Source organism: Zosterops lateralis (assembly GCF_965231275.1).
Source record: "Zosterops lateralis genome assembly, chromosome: 5".
Classification (NCBI taxonomy): domain Eukaryota; kingdom Metazoa; phylum Chordata; class Aves; order Passeriformes; family Zosteropidae; genus Zosterops; species Zosterops lateralis.
The window spans coordinates 62,537,666-62,556,704 of NC_139766.1; the positions used below are offsets into that span (position 1 = coordinate 62,537,666).

The 19,039-nt window shown below is 36.8% G+C and overlaps 1 protein-coding gene across 1 annotated transcript in view; it reads right to left on the bottom strand.

Annotated features, from left to right (window-relative positions):
* The window catches only part of NAA15 (N-alpha-acetyltransferase 15, NatA auxiliary subunit), a 35,688-nt gene that overhangs the window by 2,107 nt on the left and 14,542 nt on the right, over positions 1–19,039 (bottom strand). The window contains exons 5-19 of the mRNA XM_083862332.1: positions 17,161–17,295; positions 16,841–16,994; positions 14,379–14,498; positions 13,618–13,713; positions 13,378–13,484; positions 12,890–12,962; positions 12,008–12,177; positions 11,314–11,466; positions 9,204–9,332; positions 6,610–6,823; positions 5,627–5,820; positions 3,439–3,547; positions 2,992–3,090; positions 2,142–2,285; positions 1,587–1,684 (exon numbers count right to left, since the gene is read on the bottom strand). Of these exons, the coding sequence (XP_083718458.1) occupies positions 1,587–1,684; positions 2,142–2,285; positions 2,992–3,090; positions 3,439–3,547; positions 5,627–5,820; positions 6,610–6,823; positions 9,204–9,332; positions 11,314–11,466; positions 12,008–12,177; positions 12,890–12,962; positions 13,378–13,484; positions 13,618–13,713; positions 14,379–14,498; positions 16,841–16,994; positions 17,161–17,295 (1,995 nt within the window). The remainder of the gene's footprint in view (positions 1–1,586; positions 1,685–2,141; positions 2,286–2,991; positions 3,091–3,438; positions 3,548–5,626; positions 5,821–6,609; positions 6,824–9,203; positions 9,333–11,313; positions 11,467–12,007; positions 12,178–12,889; positions 12,963–13,377; positions 13,485–13,617; positions 13,714–14,378; positions 14,499–16,840; positions 16,995–17,160; positions 17,296–19,039) is intronic.

The following is a 19,039-nucleotide window of genomic DNA, read 5'->3' on the forward strand; positions in this document are numbered from 1 at the left end:
CTGCTCTGACATTTGGTATAGGTTTTTTTCTTCTGTGTACTGGGATTAACTGCTCTGTCCTCCTGCTGTGGGGTTATGGAGCTCTCCTCAATGACCCCTTTCCCTCACATTTGCTCTTTGTAACACTGGCATCCACTGAAGGTCAAATATATCTGGTTTTATGCCTGCAGCGTGCTCCGAGACAGCTGGTCTTTACTACAATGAAATGTAATAAATTTGATCTCTTTGCACACAAAAATACCTTTCAACATACACCTAGACTCCTTCAGAGTCTCCATTTTTAGGGCACTTCCAATTTCTCATCTAGAAGTTTAGTAGAAATCCAACTTTTCCTTAATGTTGGCACCAAACATGTTTAAATTCAAGGTTTTCAGTTTTATCACAATGCAATGCTGAGTTGGTAAAAGGTTTTTCTAGTCTTACCAAATTTGCACGTCCAAAACAACCAAGCATTTTTGGTTACACTTAATCTTTCCCCAGTCCAATTCCCAGAACCCCACTCACAGGCAAAAACCAGCAAATAGAAGGCAAATTAATTTCTTTTTTCTAAATCTATTGATAATCTAGATAAAATTCTTTGAGACCACTCAAGCAGTAAGAAAACCCAAACACCAACACCCAAACAAGACAACTTTATAAGAAATGCTAGATATAGAATATTAGAATATAAAAGACATGAGTTTGCATCCCATAAAACAACAGCTAGAATAGAGAAAGGCTCTGAATCTTTAACATCCTAAACAAGTCTAAAGACAACAAGGAAAATCGTCCTTTATTGTCTCTTTTCCCCCCCTCTGTCTGGTCCAAAAATTCTGCTATGAACTTAAAATCCTTCAAAATTAAAGTTCTATTGAACCCATTATATTTCCCAAGAGATTTTTTTTTTTTTGAAAACTCCATTTTTTTTCCACAAAAGAGTAATTTTAAAGTAACATTTATCAAATTTACTTGCAATAGATCTAAAAAAATTGAGTGCACAGATTACTGTAAACTGTGAGTCAACTGACAAGTCATCCCAGATGAAGGTGGGGGAATGGGGAAAGGGGAATGGAGGCAGTGTCACAGGGAGATTATTCCATAACCACCAGAATGGAGCAAAGACTCAAAACTTGGTGAGCTTGTCACTTAACTACACACTAAGGCAAAATTGTGTCTATGCAGCTTTTATTAAACCTATGGTAATTCCCAGAGCTTGCAGAAAGTTGATTATGGAAAGCCTTCCCAAAGTCTGGGCCTCTCTTTTTCTTGTGAACAGTTGCCTGTGTGGCAGCCAAAGCTCAGAAAAACTACCATCTTTTCTTTTGCCTTATGAATTCTCCCAAGTTTAGTAAGTTTTCCCATTACCTCTAGCAATAATGTGATTTCTGCTGCTGCTATTTTCATATTATCACAAAACTAAATTAATTTAAATGTGCAAAAAGGATGTTAAATATTTCAGTTCAGATGGACCTGACAACCCTTTCTCTCACAACTCAATCTCTTTGCCATAAAGCACAGCAATGACTTCAGCTTCCTCTTACCTCCAAAGTTTGTTTAAACCTTCCACACATAAAATAGAAGTTGTAGACAATTTATAAATATGTTACCTGAAGATTTCTGTTAATAAGGGATTCGTCCAGGGTCATTGCCAGTTCCACTGCCCTTTTCTGACTGGAAGGATCTAAATAGTACATCATTTTGGCAGCTGCAGGAGGGAAAATAAGACTCATCACCCAGTAGATGACCAAAACCATCTTATATTCAAACATAAAATAGAGATAAGATGAGGAATAGGGAGGGAGACTGAACTCTCCAGCAGTAGTTCAAAATGGAAGCAACTTGGAGCATAAAGCTTGACACCTAAGCAGGTAGAAGGGAAGCTCCAAGAAAGCATTAAAACAGACATTCTGCACACATTAGAAACATTAGGGCAGAGGTCCCAACATTTGCATTTCAGCAGCACCAAGAGAAAGTTAAAGAAAACCACAGGCAACTGAGTCATCATGTTGCAATCATGCTGTCAGAACAACAGAAGTAGAGAAGAAAAGCACTCCAGAGTGAAGGAGTGATTGTTACACCACTGGGGCTGACACTGAGATACCACTGCCAGAGAAGCACAGAAAATGCAGAAATAGGGCAGAAGAAGGAGAAAGGCAAAATACCTGATAACCTATGTGGCAGTGAGTCATAGTTCCTTTTAAGGAAAGCTTCATTGAAGTTCTTTGGATTAGTTGCTCCAAAAAGCCGATTCATTTCTTGGTTTAACACTGTTCTAACAGCATCAGGCAGATCCTTACTTTCAGATACTGTTGGAAAAGGGAAGTTGAGGTGAGCACAAGTAATCACAATAAAATATGATTTATGTATATATTTTAGTATTTGCCATGTTTACATTATTAATATAATTGGAAAGTATCTCAAAGGAAGATGCATGAAATTTGAAAAGGTAAATATTGGATGTGGTTAGAAGCAGCTTAACTGGCAGTTTTCTGATGCTTAGAAAAAGTCAAAGCTTTCTTACATTAATATACTCTCCCCCTCACTAATTAAAACCTATTAGGCTCAAAGGTTAATGTCATACAAGCCTGTTCTTAAATGTGTCTGCTCTGTAGCCCCCATCAGAAAGGGTGACCTTTGGGGCAGGGGAAGGGAGAGAATTCTTCCAGCTTTTCCAGTAAGAACAGAATTCTAAGCCCTCTCCTTTCATGCTGACACAGGCTGTCAGCAGAAAAGCCACATTCCTCACTCTGCAGTTTCCATTTCTTCACTGCCCCTCTCTTTCAGGCTTCACATACTGCTCAGAGTCTTAAAAATTTTTAGCAATACTGGAATGACTCCTAAATCCAGATGCAGCTATAATAACCACACAATTTTAGCAGGAATCAGTTGTTTAAAAAGCTTTCTAATATATGCTTTAAATATTTTGAATTAATTGTGCTAAAAATCAATGCCTGCAGGTTTGGCATCACCTGGCAGTGTGCACAGAGGGAGTCCTACCAAACAGATACATACCACTGCTGAAGAGATGAATCATACACTCGTGAAGCCAAGGATGACTAGAATCAATAGCAAAGGCTCTCTTCACAGACTGAAGCATCAGAAGGAATTTCTCTGGAAAAATAAAGAAAAAAGAAGTGTTGACACATGTTCAAAAACCTGTGGTAGGAACCCTCTACATTGTGTTACAGGAGTATTTAGTGTTTGAAATTAGAATGATCAGAATTTATAGCAAAAACTATTTTTAATAACATGCATCAATTTAGCCAGTGAATTAAGTGGACAATCACATTTTAAACTTTGGTTTTCAGAGACTGCTCATTGCTGGGGTGTTGGTCCAGGGAAAAGTTCTGTCACGACAGGGATGGGCTCCTCACCCCTCATAAATATTTGCTGCTTAAGTTCCAATATACACCTTTATGATTTACAAATTGCTTGCTTTCATTAAGTGTTCTCACCTACCTTTTCGAAAATAAATCTCAAAGGCAAAAAGATGAGTCTCTATTTTGTTCTTCACTAAATTCTTCAGGGGTGTTAAAAATTTAATGGCTTCTTCCAAAGGGGCTTCAACCTACAGATTCAAGGAAGTGACACACAACTGAGTCAAAGTTCAAACTTAGTAACTACAACAACAAAACCCAGTTATTGCTGAGTCACATCAGAGAGTTACTCTCCTAAGGCAGTACATAAGATCCTTAGAACCTCTTCTGTTAAAATTTTGCAACTTTCACTCAATGTCTAAACAGACTAAGAAGTCCAAAATATTTGCTTTCTGATGGCTACAATCCACATTTTGCTATAGGGACACAAATCTTTTCTACCCTACACCAGCAGTGAACACAACTGGAGCAGTGAACACAACCTGCACTGAAAAGGATGATGGTAAATGACTGATAAACACCCATGACATTCTGCTCATGTGAGCTTCAGACAGGTCCCTGGAAGCTGCCAGTGACTGCCATGGTGACAGTCCCAGCCAAAATACCCACAACAGGCTGGAAGTAATTAGATAATGAGAAAGGTCTCCTGATCTTAGCTAGTGTAATCCAGTAAATGGACAGCTTTCACACAAATTAGTTCTGTGCAAGGGTTCTGTAAAGCAGACAGGTATCTTGCACATCAAGGTTTGGGATTACTCAAACAAGAACTGTCTGTTGTCCTTAACTATTTTTTAAATTAACAGAAACTATTCTCTAAGAAGCAAATAAACTTTGTTCTGTGCCAATATCAATTCAGCAATGTTGAAGTGATACACTTTGTTGCAAATAATTTGAGCTAAAGATTGCAATGGACACCTTCCTGCTAAATATAACTACAGCACCTGTCATAAAAACACTCACATCACTTCTGTGTGCTGCTGATTTTACACACACACTGTGCACATAAACTATTTGGAACCTACAAAACCCCATTTCAAAGCCATGCCTTTAGTGCCAAAGAAACACATCCAAACACGTCTAGGGGCAGCTGTTCCAGGAAAACTATTTACAAGTGACCCGCTATGTCAAAAATGGTCTTTTGGAACCAACTGCATTTGGAAGTGTCTATATCATGACTGTGATATTGAATTTGGAATTATATTATATAGACACCTGTATACTAAAGACATATCTAGATTTGCCAACAGAATGCATTGTACAGCTGCAACTATTTTTTATAATCTTGGGGTCTGGCTAGATTTTTCATGACACCCCTCTACTGCAGAACTCAATACATGTTGTTGCATTTCCATCTTGGCTTGCACTGCAATTAGTTCTGCTTCTTGCAATCAGCAAACTAAACAATGGAAATACCAACGATATTCTTAATAACTAGTCAAGTTTAAGTCACCTGTTTCCTGGCTAGAGAGTGAAGTTCACTGACTTGACTTTCAAATATCCCCTCAAGAGCAAACATGACCCATTTCAGTGTGAATAGTATGAAAACAAATCCAGAATAGTGGCTCTATAAAGGCTTGAAATCTATACTACTATAAATGAATTTTTCTAGTCTCTATAATTTTCTTATCCTTCCCACACACATTTTTTTGAGTGTTTTCCCACTCCTTACAGGTATTAACTTCTGCTAAAAGAAGAGTCTTCAGGGTCACCTCCCTTTAATATCTTTCTACAGTTCTTAACCCAGATCTCTAAATCCATCTCAGTCTAGTCTACTATTTACTACTACAGCTTCTTTATTCCTTTCTTCCCCCTATTCAAATATGCAAACAAATCCTGTTAAAGCATTCAGTGCTTCAATGTTTCCTCTTCCACAGGCTGGCTATGCCAACAAAAGAGTATCAGGGGGCATAAAAGAGTGAATGATAATCACCTCACATACAGGACAGAAAGACTTCCACACAACCAACTAGAAATGGGGTACAATCAACAAGTTAGTGCAGTAGGTACATGGAGATAATTCCACATGTAGCAAATGTTTATGACTTCAATTACTGCCTTTGAGAACTAGGCACAAAAGCTGTGATTTCCATGCTACTGACACTGTATCTAACAAACTAGCCCTAGAAAGGAATTATTTTAAAAATAATTCCTGTGAAGAGATGCCATACCAAAAAAATGAACAAGTTATTTCAATGGCTTTTAAGTCTTATATGTGCTCACTGCAACTTCTCTAGAAATTTCTAAGACTTTATTATTACATTGGTAAGCACCTTTGCCAGTTTCTCAGGAATAAGTTCCTCTTTCGGTCCTCCGATCTCTTCATCATCGTCATCTTTTTTCTTTTTCTGATTCCTCTGTTGCTTCTCCTTCTCAGCATTTTTCTTCTCCTCCTCCAGCTGTGCTTTTTTCTGGGCTCTTCTCTGCTTATTTCGTAGCTTCTTTAGCTCCTTGTCAGACATATTTGCTGCACACACACAAAGGACAAAACCACACAACACTGATGTCTAGTATTAACAGCATCAAGCAGTTGTCAGACAACATCACCTTTTTTCATCCACATCTACTAACGAGCAATGCTGTCATTATCTTTGTAAAAGCTTATTTACTATGGATAGAATATTTTATAGTCCATGCTGATGCTTTGTAATTCACAAATCCCTTAGTGGAATCAGGGGACAGAAATTAAAATAATAGTATAGTGAGATGAAAAATACTAGAACTTGACAAATTCCTCTTGAAGGACCCACTATTTGAACCATTTGAGGTGCCTCCAGCCATAACCACTTAAGCTGCTCTAAAATCAGAAACAGGAGTAAAAAAAAAAATAGATGATTTAAACGTTATTTTTGCATCAGAAGCAAGAGATGATAAATTTAAGTTGCTACCTAGTGAAATTTCTGCACACTGATAAAATGCTTACAAAGAGCTACTACCAAGCACATCTGCTTCAATCTCCTGTTCCATGGACCAACCACCATGAGAATTCATAGTTTTGCAGTCACTCTGTAACACAAACATTTGTACTTAAGAGTCACAACCCTCACTAAAAACCCATCATTGTTCTATAATTACCACAATAAAAGCATACGTTAGTTTAATTTCCAGCAGAACATCTACTTTACCATGCAATCTGAGTTGTGTAGAACTCTGGTTTTGGCCACCACAGCTGACAAACATAACAAATGCTAGACCTTCCTAAAATACCCACTAATTAGTGAAACTGCATGATGAGTAAATCCTGAGGGTTGAATACCTGTATCAGCCTCATGTTCTTTATTTTCATCTGTTAAGGGGTTATCATGAAGCTTCAGATAGATCTCTATGGCAATCCGTGCTGCTTTGAAGTAGAAGGGATGCTGTCGAAGCACATCTTCTAGTTTTAACAAGTCCACATAAGACCTAAGGGTGATCTTCCTCATGCAGTAAGTGTGGAAGTCAAACTGGTCATCCGTGATTTCTACAAAATGCTGGCACAATGTAACACAACGTTATTTAGTAAGTATTAACAATGAGATACTAACTGGGATTTTCAAAATAGTAATTTAGTAAAAGCCTACTGTTTGACAAATACAACTTAACTATTACAGATGTTAACAAAACCTTCCAGAAATAAAGTCATGGTGAAAAGGACAGAAGGCATCTTAGCGCAGAACCAAAATACACCAATTTCAGTCTCTTAAATGTAATAACTACCTCTGAGAATTTCCAGTTTAATAGACAAAGGTTTTATATTCATTGTATTTAAACAACAATTGAGGAGTTTTTCTTCTACGAACTTCTCTAGAGTTTTTTTTTCATTCAAAATTATAATTTTAATTTCCACTAAATACTATGGTAATGAATTCCACACTTCAATCAGACATGATGTGAGAAAGTACTTTGTTTTGTTCAAGCTCTGCTTTCCACACCATCTCATGTCCCTTTGTTTTTGTTTGAGAAGCAGTGAAAAGTCATTCCCCTCTTGAACTCCTCCAAGTACTTACGATGACATATAACTTTATCCTGAACTCAGTTTTGTTTGTCAAAGCTCAGGATAGAAGAGTAAGCACAAGCTAATTGCAGTCTCCTCCCTTGGAAGTTACCCCACAGCAGGTGTTTTACTAGCATGTTTTTAAGAAGTAGAAAGAACTACTTCAGTTTTAATTCCTCACATGTCCTTTTGATTGCTGCTACAGCACAGAAGCTTTTGCAGCATTCTCTGTAATGGTTTCAGGATCCCTGAGCAGCAATAATTATTGTAAGACCTTTTACTACTTATGCACAGGCAGAGAATTTATCACTGACTACAGTGTTGAACATTACATTTCATGGGTTGCTTAATAATTTAGTGCTGAGACAGAACAGGTGTTGTCCTTGCAGTAGTTAGTCTGTTTCTGTGATCATTTATTGATGAAATAATGAAGACTCTATAGAGGTGCCTTAGTAATCTCCATGATAAACTCCTTTTCTTGCAAAAGCTGATTATTTGCTCCTACTCTGTTTTCTCAGCCATGACTCAGCTATTAAATCCATGAGATCAACTTCCCTAGTTTTTCTGAGACAGTTTAGATCCTTTATGGTGTGAAGTATGAGATAAAAAGTGCTTCTGAAAACCAGAACATATTTTATCAACTAGACTGTCCCCTTAGCATAACTGGCCCCTCAAAAAGATTTAGAAGGCACTGTTTTTTCTTACAAAAGCTTTCTGGGTGGTTCCTGAATTTAACATATTTGCTTATCTTACTGTTGAACTTTACTACACCTTCAATCAATTAATCCAATAAATAAATTAAACACAGTGACTTAAATCCTTACAAACATTTTTTTTTTTTGGGTGGCCTAAGTTGTCACTTAATTTGCTAACCTCTTCTGGTACCCAAGACAATTTACAGGACTAACGGGTTCTTACACAAAATAATCTTACACTAATTTATTTAAAGGATTCGTGCAAACAAAACTTGGTCCTCGCAAATCACAAACCGGTGTAGGTTGGAAGGGACCTGAAAGGTTATCTATTTCCAAATCTCCATAGGCAGGGACACCTTTCACTACACCAGGTTACCTTGATGATTTTAGATCACTTTTTTCAAATCAGAGAATATTCTAGGGCTGAGTCCTCCTTGCATAAGGGCAGCAGTGCTGAAATCTTGTAACACCTCTCTATTCACAAAGAGGCACAGCTTCCTGCTAAGTTCTGCTCTTTCAGCACTTCTTTTAGACCCTCAGCTGTCCAGTGTTTTTTCTAGACTTTAATGTGCTCATAAAAATCCAAACCCATACCCGATTCTTTTTAAAGCTGTGCATCCAAATTTTTTTGTTTACCTTACTATGGATATCTACATTTAATGTGCAAGCATTCCTCTTTTTTAATAAAATTTCTACTTTAAGAAGTCTTTACTTTTGCAATAGCTTCTTTTAAACCGTAGCTTTTTCTTTTAAGGAAAAGATATTTAATATTTTTGGTAATTTTTTTAAACATTTATTGTGCACCTCTAAAACAGTGCCTTAGTAGTAACTGACATATGTCTTTTACCAGCTCCTCCACTTACTTTTGGACTTAAAGTACACGTACTCTTAGTTTGTACCTAAATACCCATTCCTTATTTACACTGCCAGAACTAAGATAATTTTTGACAGTTTTCTGCTCTCATCTGGATCTTCCAATAACTTTATAAAATCTCTTCATAATACACAGATTACAATGGCACTTTTAGGAGGAAATGTAATTACATAAACTCCCTAGTAACCAACATGAAATCTCTCCTGAAGCGACATGAAATGCACCCTTACTGCTCAGGAAAGTAATATATCAGCACAGTAAACTTGAAGCAGTGTTTTCCAATCAAAGCAGCTGGGCTGAATACGTACTCTCTCAATTTCATGGCATTTCTTAAGTGCTTCTCCAAATTTGTTCATTGCCTTGTAGGCTTGTGCACATTCTGTCTGAAACCACATGCACTGCATTTCATTCAGGTTCTCTACTGCCGAGGTTCCTTCCTAAAAGCAAAAACAGCATTATACAAAAAAAATTAATCTCACTGGATTAATCAGCTGCTACTGCTTTTATCTTGTCCTAATTAAAAGCACAAATAAAGGAAATGAATGTTAAATCTCAGAATCTGAGCCTTGAAAGTTGGAAATGACAGTTAAAACTGACTAGCTTTGTTGATTGGTTAAAATAAACACAAAAATCTTTGTTACACCTATTGGAAGAGTCAGAAAGACACAATGAAGAGCCAGGCAGTGACTATTTCAGTGACAGTTCTTCATCTTTAGGTTAGGAGTGACCTTCATACAGTATTTTTAATACTGTGTCCACACAAGTAGCACATTGTGGAAAAAAAGGGCAGGAAAGCTGTAGCCCACAGCAAGACACTGACACCTGCAGGAAATCCTGCAGGATTTTTTTTCCCCCCCTCAACTAAAACTGCCACCTGCATTTTCCAGAGAACTGCTGACTGAGGAAAGCATCCTCACAGGAGCAGTAGTAGATGATTATTTCTAATGCAATCAGTACTAGAGAGGAGCAGCATAGCAAAAGGAATACTGCTAACTTTGACATCTTCTGATTCAAAACAGGAGATCACAGTGGTCTTTCAGATCTGATATTTATATATACTTGCACAAATCCACAGAACTTAGCAAAGAAATAGAAAGGCAGTGTTCAAAACAGCCTGATTTAGGCAACTAAAAAATGAAGAAAAAGTGTCAGTTCTATTTTCATTATGCTTAATCTAGGACTCCTCTAATTATTGTTTTTTAATTAAGAAGCTTGTATTCGAGCACTAGATGTAAGATCAAATGGAGATAAATAAGATTCTAAAGAGCAACATCAGCAAATTATATTTTTCAAGTTCAGTTTCTTCCCTTTTAACATCATCTTAGAGCTGCTTAAGGCATTGAGGGAGGTCAAATTAACCTCAATTCATAATGGGTTTGCATGAAAATTCCCACATGAAGCTACTGAGCATTTATAAAACAGAACCTCCCCTCAGGTCTGTCTGCACACAGCCTTCATTTCACAAGATCCTTCAGATTTCCTTTTTAAACACCACTCCCCCTTCTCTCCATTCAACCTCCCTTACATTCCAGGTTTCTCCTGCTCTTTAAGAGAGGAGAAAATGAGACAAAGAAAGAGAAAAGGCTTTACTTTTGCAGGTAGATCCCTTGTTGCCTGTCTCCCACAAAAAATACACAAATGACACTGCCAGTATTCTGAAACTATAATTTGACAAATAGTCTGGAGAGAGCCTTCTCTGAGCTGTTTTGACTTTCAGTTATGAAAGAATAAGAACATCAAAGAAGTACATTTTAAAAAGTAACTAACCTGTGTGACCATCAAACCTATCAAAATGGGGTTACTGAAATTATGCAATTTCCATAACACAATACTTTTTTTCCAGATAACTGGTCATGTGTAAGAACATGGGAAAATAAAAGAAAAGAGGTGTAATATGCAGCTTTCCTTCATCATTGATAAGGAAGGACTTGGTGATGAAACATTGCTCACATAAGGAAGACACCTCACAAAGGCTCTGAGCAGTTAGCCAAACAAAAACTATGCTTTTAAATGCCTGAATTCTCTAGCTTAGCTGCCATTAGAAAAAAAGAGACATAGACAACTTCACCAGGTCTTTCAAGTAACCTATAGAATCAACATTAAACCCAAAGATTACTGTGCAAAAATTATTTTCTCACAAGTTCTCTCTAAAACAGGCATGCTGCATTTTTCCTACCTGGCAAAAATAACCAAAGCCAAGTTTTACAGAGTTTTCACTTATTACTATGGAATCATGCTTATCCAAGATTAATTCAAACCCTGATATGGACTACCATAACTGAAATGAACAACCATAGTTGCTCTGAAACAGAACTTAAACATGATAGTGAAGCTGAGTGCAAAGTTAAAAACAAAAGGTTATTCCACAAGGGATTAGGCCCACATTATTCCAAAGACCTATAGTTAAGTGTAACAAACCCGTGTAAACTTAGAACACATTTCTTCTGCTTCTTTAATGGAGTTTGCTTTCAACATATATTTTGCACATTTGGAGTTGATAAATCTGTCTGCTGTGTCCAAAGCCTGAGCCTCATCCATCCACCTTGCAGCTTCTTTAATATTTCCAGCATGCTATAAAGACAGAAATTTAAGTCAGATTCAGTAATTATAAAACATGCACATTTTCTCTACTCACTGCTCGATATAAGTAGGTTTGAAAAAAATAAATAGGTTTCTTCAAAAGCAACACATCTTTAAAGAAAATAAAGCAGTTAAATACCTTTCCTCATTATGGAATTACTGGTCTTTTAGCACTGAATGTTTTTCTGGAAATGCTTAAAGAACCAGTTTGGATAATCCCATTCTGATATATCATCACAGTGCACTTGAGAAATTGTTTTAAGCAGTCTTTCATCTGTTCTTACCCTCTAAAAAAACGGAGTAAGAAGAGATGAAAGACTCAATCTAATTTATAAGTGTGATTTTTAAACTGAGAATTCACATTTTGCTGTACATTTCTCCTTTATGGAGTTAAAAACCCCTCACAGTGGCTCTTTCATATGCAGCAGAAAACCCCTACTCAAGTAGCTAAACAATACCCTTACCTAGAAACTCACTAAAATTCCTAACAAAACGAATAACCTTTGGTCACTAAGAATAAAGACAAACTTACCTTATAGATTTTTGCCTTCACAAGGAAGAGTTCTATCAAAGTAGGAGTACTTTCTATAGCAGCATTTATATATTCTAGAGCCAGGGAAGGCATTCCAATTTTATCATAATGTTGAGCCAAATAATACTGGACCCAGAGTAAAGTGGTTGGAGGTTCTTCTTTACCGTCATCTGGCAGGAGTAAAATGGAGAGAGGTTGTTTGTTCAGTTTATTACTAAAAGAGCATACCAGAAGTGGAATGCTATGAACACAACCACTGAAGTTGATTCTGCCTCTGTATCAGACCTAGGAGAGGTTCCAAACAACTGGCTCCTGGTTTTAAGTCTATGAGCTTTTAAGCCTATCCAAGACCTAAGTGTACACTGCTCCCTTCTCCTTCAGTGGTTTTAAGGAAAAGGGAGTTGCATTCTGTTCCTAAATCTAAGTATTTGCTTAGGGCAGTCAGATATGCAAAAACTCCAAGAACAGAAAACTAGTCCCCAGCAAAAGCTCCGAAACTACACCTCTCCTTGAAGATTGTACTATCAGTGTATATTGCCTTTTGTTTGATATTTCTGTAGTTACAGATTTGACACAGCTTTCAAACTTCAGCTTCCTGAACAGTGATAAACTCAAGTCTTGAAAATAGCGTACTTGAACTCAAAACTGTAAAGAGATGACTAAATTCATGGATCCAGGAAAAAAAAAATTTAGAACAACTGACTATATTTTGAATGCAGATTTTATATTTGACAGCTATGGTTCAGTTCTGCGTTAGGGGAAAACCAGAAAAAACCCACATCAGCTCTGTTTCTTCACTCCCTATTTCCCCACCTGTGAATGGGCACATAAGGCTTACAACCAGGCACTACTTCCATGAAGCACAAGAGTCTCAGCACTCACCATTTGGGTTAAATAACCTGCAGCTTCTTAGAGAGGTTTCATAACCTATCACGAGCTCTTCTATGATTGCCACCTACACATGCAAGAGAAGACACAGAAGAAAATAATCTGTGGGCCAGATAGTATTTTATTTCAACTTGAGCTACTTGGTGTTACCCAAACTAGTCATTTTGGTAAGAAAATCCCTGCAATATCCTGAATTACATTATATTTGAGAGTGAGTACATTCTCACTCTATTTTTAGCAAATTAATTCCAGGCCTTCCTTTGTGAACACTTACACAGCTTAGAATTACTACATCTTAGGTTTTCTACATTTACCAACTTGGCACATGTATGACCAATACATGCACTCCATTTTTCTCCCAGCTATATCAGGTCATCTAAAGCAGTGCTGAAGGAGTGAAACTGCAGAAAATGGTTTCCCTCATCTCTTCAATACAGCCCAGTTATGAGGCAGAACATGTAAAAACTGGTCAGACCACTTACCTTCTCCTTGTCTTTATATAACGACCTCAAAGTATTGAAGACTGGTGGGCAACCTTTGCTGAAATTCATCCTTAAAAACTTGTCCAGACATTCCTTAAACTTTTCACCTTGAGAGGAAAAAGACCTGTTGATTTTGTTTTACCAGACATTACTCATCAATTGCAGACTGTTTATACTGCTAAATCAGAATCTAAGAAACACAAGTGTTGATCAATACCTGCTCAGCAAAAATGCACTTACCAGACAAAAAGTTTAATGGTAATCTTCTTGGAACTAGTCCCCTTGGGTATTTAGTCCAGGCCTCTTCATAGATCTTTAGTCTCTCCATCATATTAGCTGGAAGAAAGTTTTACAGTTTACTTTCCCCTTTCTTTCTGGGAAGAAGGAAAAGGGGGGCATGGAAAGTGATTTACACCTGACTAAAAAAAGAATCAGAATATATAGCAACTGTAATATAATATAGATAATGGCTATATCCTTCCTAAATAATAGAATTTCCTCCTTATTCTTATTAAAACTAATGAATTAATGACTCCACGGTACTCAGCATCTGTTAATTCTTCTTCCAGCACTAGAATACTAACTGCTTCTCTCTCATCTTAGAAGAGTTCCTGCCTTACTGCTGTCTAAAACCTTCAAAGAGCACCATTCAGTTGTATTAGCTACAACATAACATTAAGATAACACACACAGTAAAGAATTCAAAATTAAAACTGTCATCTAAGAAAAAATTCTATTCTTTCAACTACAGACTACTACATTTTTATGATTCTATGATTTTAGGTAAGACAAAGTAACAACAATGCAAGAACTATTTCCAGTCTGTCTTAAGAAACCCCAATATTATGATCATATGTACACACTTTGACTAAATAGCAAAATTTAAATGAGGATTTTTAAAATAATAGCTCTAGTATTTAAAGCAATACAAACTTTTCATACATATATTAATTTCAAATATGCAGAAAAAGCTTATTTACTACCAGATATCAAATCATTACCTGGCTTAAGCGCCTTCTCTAAGCCTTTGTAGTAAGCCCAGTTTTCAGGATTTCTTTCTTGCAGTCCCTTGTAGACTTCAACTGCTTCTTCCAGTCTGCCAAGCTGAAGCAGGAGCTCTCCTTTGTGAAAAACAAGAAGTTTTAAATTGAGGTAACAAGATACTAAAGCAGTGTAACATTTATCACTCTACAGTAAAAGACCGGATAATCCTTAACTCCATGCAGATTCTAATTTCTTAGAAAGGTAAGCACTACATACAGCATTATAAACTGGTTGACAGATATGATTTTACTTTGACCATAGCTGCAATTATAGTAAGATTTTACAACTTGGCCCATAATTCCTGGAACTTATTGAAAATTTAATGCAAAATGCATGTCATTTGTCTTTTTTCACACCTACTGAAGTGTCTGGTTCCAGTTTTTACTGCAGAAAGCAATTAAAAGCAGTACATGGTATTTGATGTATACAGCATCTTGAGAACCAAACTGTAATTGCAGAGCTGCAAGTGACAGAATGGTTCTTCAGTCTGGTATTTCATGAAACTAACTTCAGTGTTTTTAATCAAGCCATTGATTTGATGAATGAATTTTAAAGTTTCTGCAGGTAACTTTCCTTTTAATGATACTGCAATATAAATTAAAACTGATAAACATTAGGTCTAACAATTGTATAAACATCTTTGCTAATGCTGGAACTACAACAGGAGTCAATTTCCCATTTCAAAATGGAAAATTATTTTACAAAGCTTTGCTATTGGCAAATGTTAGGCATGAGCAGATTACACACCAAAGGTGAACAGTGTCACTCCAGACTAAGGCAAGATTTTCTTATCCTGTTTCAAGAGAAAAATGCAAATTTACCTTTTTTCTTCCCTATGTTGCACAATTAACATAATTTTGTCAAGAGATGCTGCTTTCCACAGTTAGAACAACTTGAGGACTACACAGAGAATCTAGTGCCCAGGAAAACATCAATAGTTCACTCACTGAGAATGACAGAATTGGGAAAATAAACCTTAAATTCTTTCTTTGCAGTGAAAGTTATTTTTTTTTCTTATCTAATAGCAGCAAATGCCAATACAATTTTCAGTGTTTGTCAGTTGTACCTTATCCACAGTGGTTTCTGCACATGTGCTTAAAATTTGCACATACTCATTTACTACCAGGCTCTTCTGGAGAATGCACAGCAGCCAAGCCAGACCAAACAACAATGGGAGCTGTGCCCCAAAAAATTAATCCCTTGTTGAAAGTACACAGACTGCAAAGCATTTCCATCCTTTTGTCTGGTAACTTGCTAGCAGGTTTTGTGTTTTGGTCTCAGGTTTATTTTTAATGAAGTCCTATTTGAAAAACCTATTTCACTCCTAACTTTGGACCTTCAAACACTAAGTATGTCTGATACTATGTCAACACATAACATAAATTAGTATGTCAAAAGATACTTCAGATAAAAAAATAAAGTCACCAAAAAACCACTCCCACCCCCAAAAGTCCCACTACTGTGTTTCAAAAATGATCTGTGCTACTGTAGTCTCTATATGCATTTCCTTTTATATGCAAACTAAGTGAGATATTCAGCTACAGTGGAGAGTCATCTGCAATCAATTTCCTTGAGGAAGCTCCACATCTCCCATAACACTGTCACTACTCAATTCCTAGGTTCATTCTGCAAGGCAGTGAGATTACTATTAGCAGAAAGAGGGAACAAGCTACAATATCTACATGAACAAACTGGAGTAAAAGGATTTCTTCTCTTCACTTAAAGAAATAATTTAAATAGATTCCAGTGTGGGCCAAGAACAAGCAATACCTTCAATAGATTGACAGTTACACAGAAAGACTGTACAAGCATCAAGCAGAAGAGGAAGAAAGCATGCACCTGTTAATAGAGTTGTTAGAATGGACTTGTATCACTCTGCAATTCCATCTATGGAACATAAGTTACACCACTGTATTGATCTGCTACAGAATTATACACCAGGTTTATAATAATACAACAGAAGCCTGTGCCTCACTGAAGTTGGGGTGAGGGTTGTCTCACTGAAGAGCCTATTTCTATACACTGCAAGGTAAAGGCCTTCTGCTTGAAGATGATTCTTCCCTTTAAGCACATGGTACCCTTGTCAGGGCCACTATCAAAGCTGTAACAGCATAGAGCTGAGCACACACACTACCCGGACAAAACTTCAGGACATCAGCTTGGAATCTCCTGCCTGAAATGCCTGCTAGCTTAAAAGTTCCAGAACAGCATGTCCGTACTTCACTGATGTCCTACCAATCTGGGACAAGAGCATGACAGGGACTGATAAACTGCAAGACAAGCAGTCCTTTACAACAGCAAAATTAAATCAATTAAGCTAGAACCAAATCAAAGTCCCAAAAGATGGGAAAAGCTGACAGTATGGACAAGCCATTGTATGCTATGTGTTTAAATGTATCTTCAGAAAGTGAGTGATTACCTTTAGTTTCTTCAACAGCCAGTTTATCACAGATCTGCTTTTCATAGGTACAGAGATGCTCCAAGGCTTCTTTATAGAGCCCTGCTTCCCGGAGGACTTGATTCTGATAGAGCAGCAGTTCACTGTACTCATAGTCCACTTTGTCAGGTGATGTCTGCACAGGAAAACCAGACACAGGACACAGTTCAGCCTTCCACTGCCAAAATTTGGTGTCAAATTCATTTGACTGAAGAAACCTCATAAAGTTCTCATCATGAAAGCAATGTTTTATTTTTGGCTTAAGCAGCACTCCATATACCAACTGCATGCTCTCCTCTTACCTGTTGTGTCTTCCTAAATTCCTCTAAAATTTTTGCTGCCATTTCATAGTCTTCCAGCAGATGGTAAGCAATGGCATAACCAATCCATGATGCTCGCTGTGCAGGTCGGAGCTGAAGCAACTGGTATCTTGTTTCCTGCAAAAAAGTAGCTGCTAATTTTCCTGACTTTACTCTGATACTTTGTAGAATTCATTAGCTAATATTCTGTCTTCAATATTCTAGTATTTAAGGAAGTTACTGCAAAATAGGTTGCTATATGCATCTTATTAACCACAAAAAGAATAAACTTGAACTATAATGGTGTTCACTGAATTAAAAAAAATAAGCCTTCACTAAATAACATGTCCAACCAAATCCTGATGAGTCAGACTAATTTTGTTAATGCATGACACACATGCTTTTCCTGTCTAACCACTTATGAACAGAACATAATTAAGGATACTTGGGTTCGAATTGCAGGAACATTTACTGGTGTTTCAAATTAACCTTGAAAGTACATGTGTATTTCAATAATTGGAAGCGTTCTTAGGCAACATAGGTCACGCAAACACGTCCCTATTCTTTGGCAAGGAGATAATTACAGCTGAAAAAGACAACAGATTTGCTTGGTATCATGCAATTTTCATCTGAGGAAAATGCTGCAACTTGTTTTGTTGTAGACTCCTGAAAGGCATTTTCAAGTAACTTAAAAGGAAAAAAGTTACTTCTTATTGAAAAAGCCTCAACTGTCAGAAGTAGGGATTAACACATAACAAAAACTAGTTACAGCTGTTTCAATATAGAATGATGATCACTCAAAATATTTTGAAGTAGGAGAGGCTGGAATTTAAAGCAAAGAAAAAACACAACTAAAACACAATCTTATTCCCAGTTTTGAGAGCATATTCACATTCTTCAGAAAGCAGCATATGATTAGCCATGAACTACTGACTTCTAAGCATCCTAACATTTAATCCTCGATGCATTCAGTAACCATGTGTTACTTGTATGTTTAGAGATTACAGAATTTGCATTCACATCCAGCCATGGGCCAAGAAAATAAAAATTTGCCAACACATTTTACAAATGTGCACTTGGCACCTACACTAAGTTTTAGTTATCTTGTTTCAGCAAGAATGGAACCAAATTTCTAAATTACTAACAGGAAAAAAATCAGTGATTAAGAATTGTCCTAACTCAGGAATTAATTCTCTGAGGACTGTTCTAGCTGATGGTTCCACACAACTGAGCACAGAACTTGCTCCTGGGTATATTAATGTTACTCTAATTTGAAAAGGAAATAATACATGTACAGACCAACTAATGTGTTTTAAACAACACAACTTCAGAGGTTCAAGGGAAACCTAGAAAGATAAAAACCTGACAAAAAATGGAGCTGTCATTCACTAATGCCCAAGCTGGCCAGGAACCAAAAGATGATGTTTCATGTTTCTGTTATTACCTACTGCTAAGAGAAAACAGGCCACTGATCTAGAGGTGGAGGGCTATATAGTACATAATTACTAAAATATACAAACTCCTTTGTCTGAATTAAAGCCACATTCTGAACGCAGTGCCTCTTACCTACAGGAATTCTTTCAAGAAAAGAACAAGACTGGAGATTGTCTACAGCTGGGCTATACAGCATAAAAAAAAATACAAAACCAATAAAGCAAGCAATTCTGCACTGAACTAAAACTCCATTGTTTAATTTGCAATTAAATCTTTGTATTTTATAGGATTTTCTCAGTAGCACATCTGCTTTTACCTTCATGAAGTGAAAGAGTGGCATATAGTTTTAACCCTCTGGATCCACTTATTTTTTCTAAAGTGTCATTGATCAACCAGCCACCTTTACTGCAGTTCCCTAAAGGGTGATTAAATGCAGTATGCATACTTA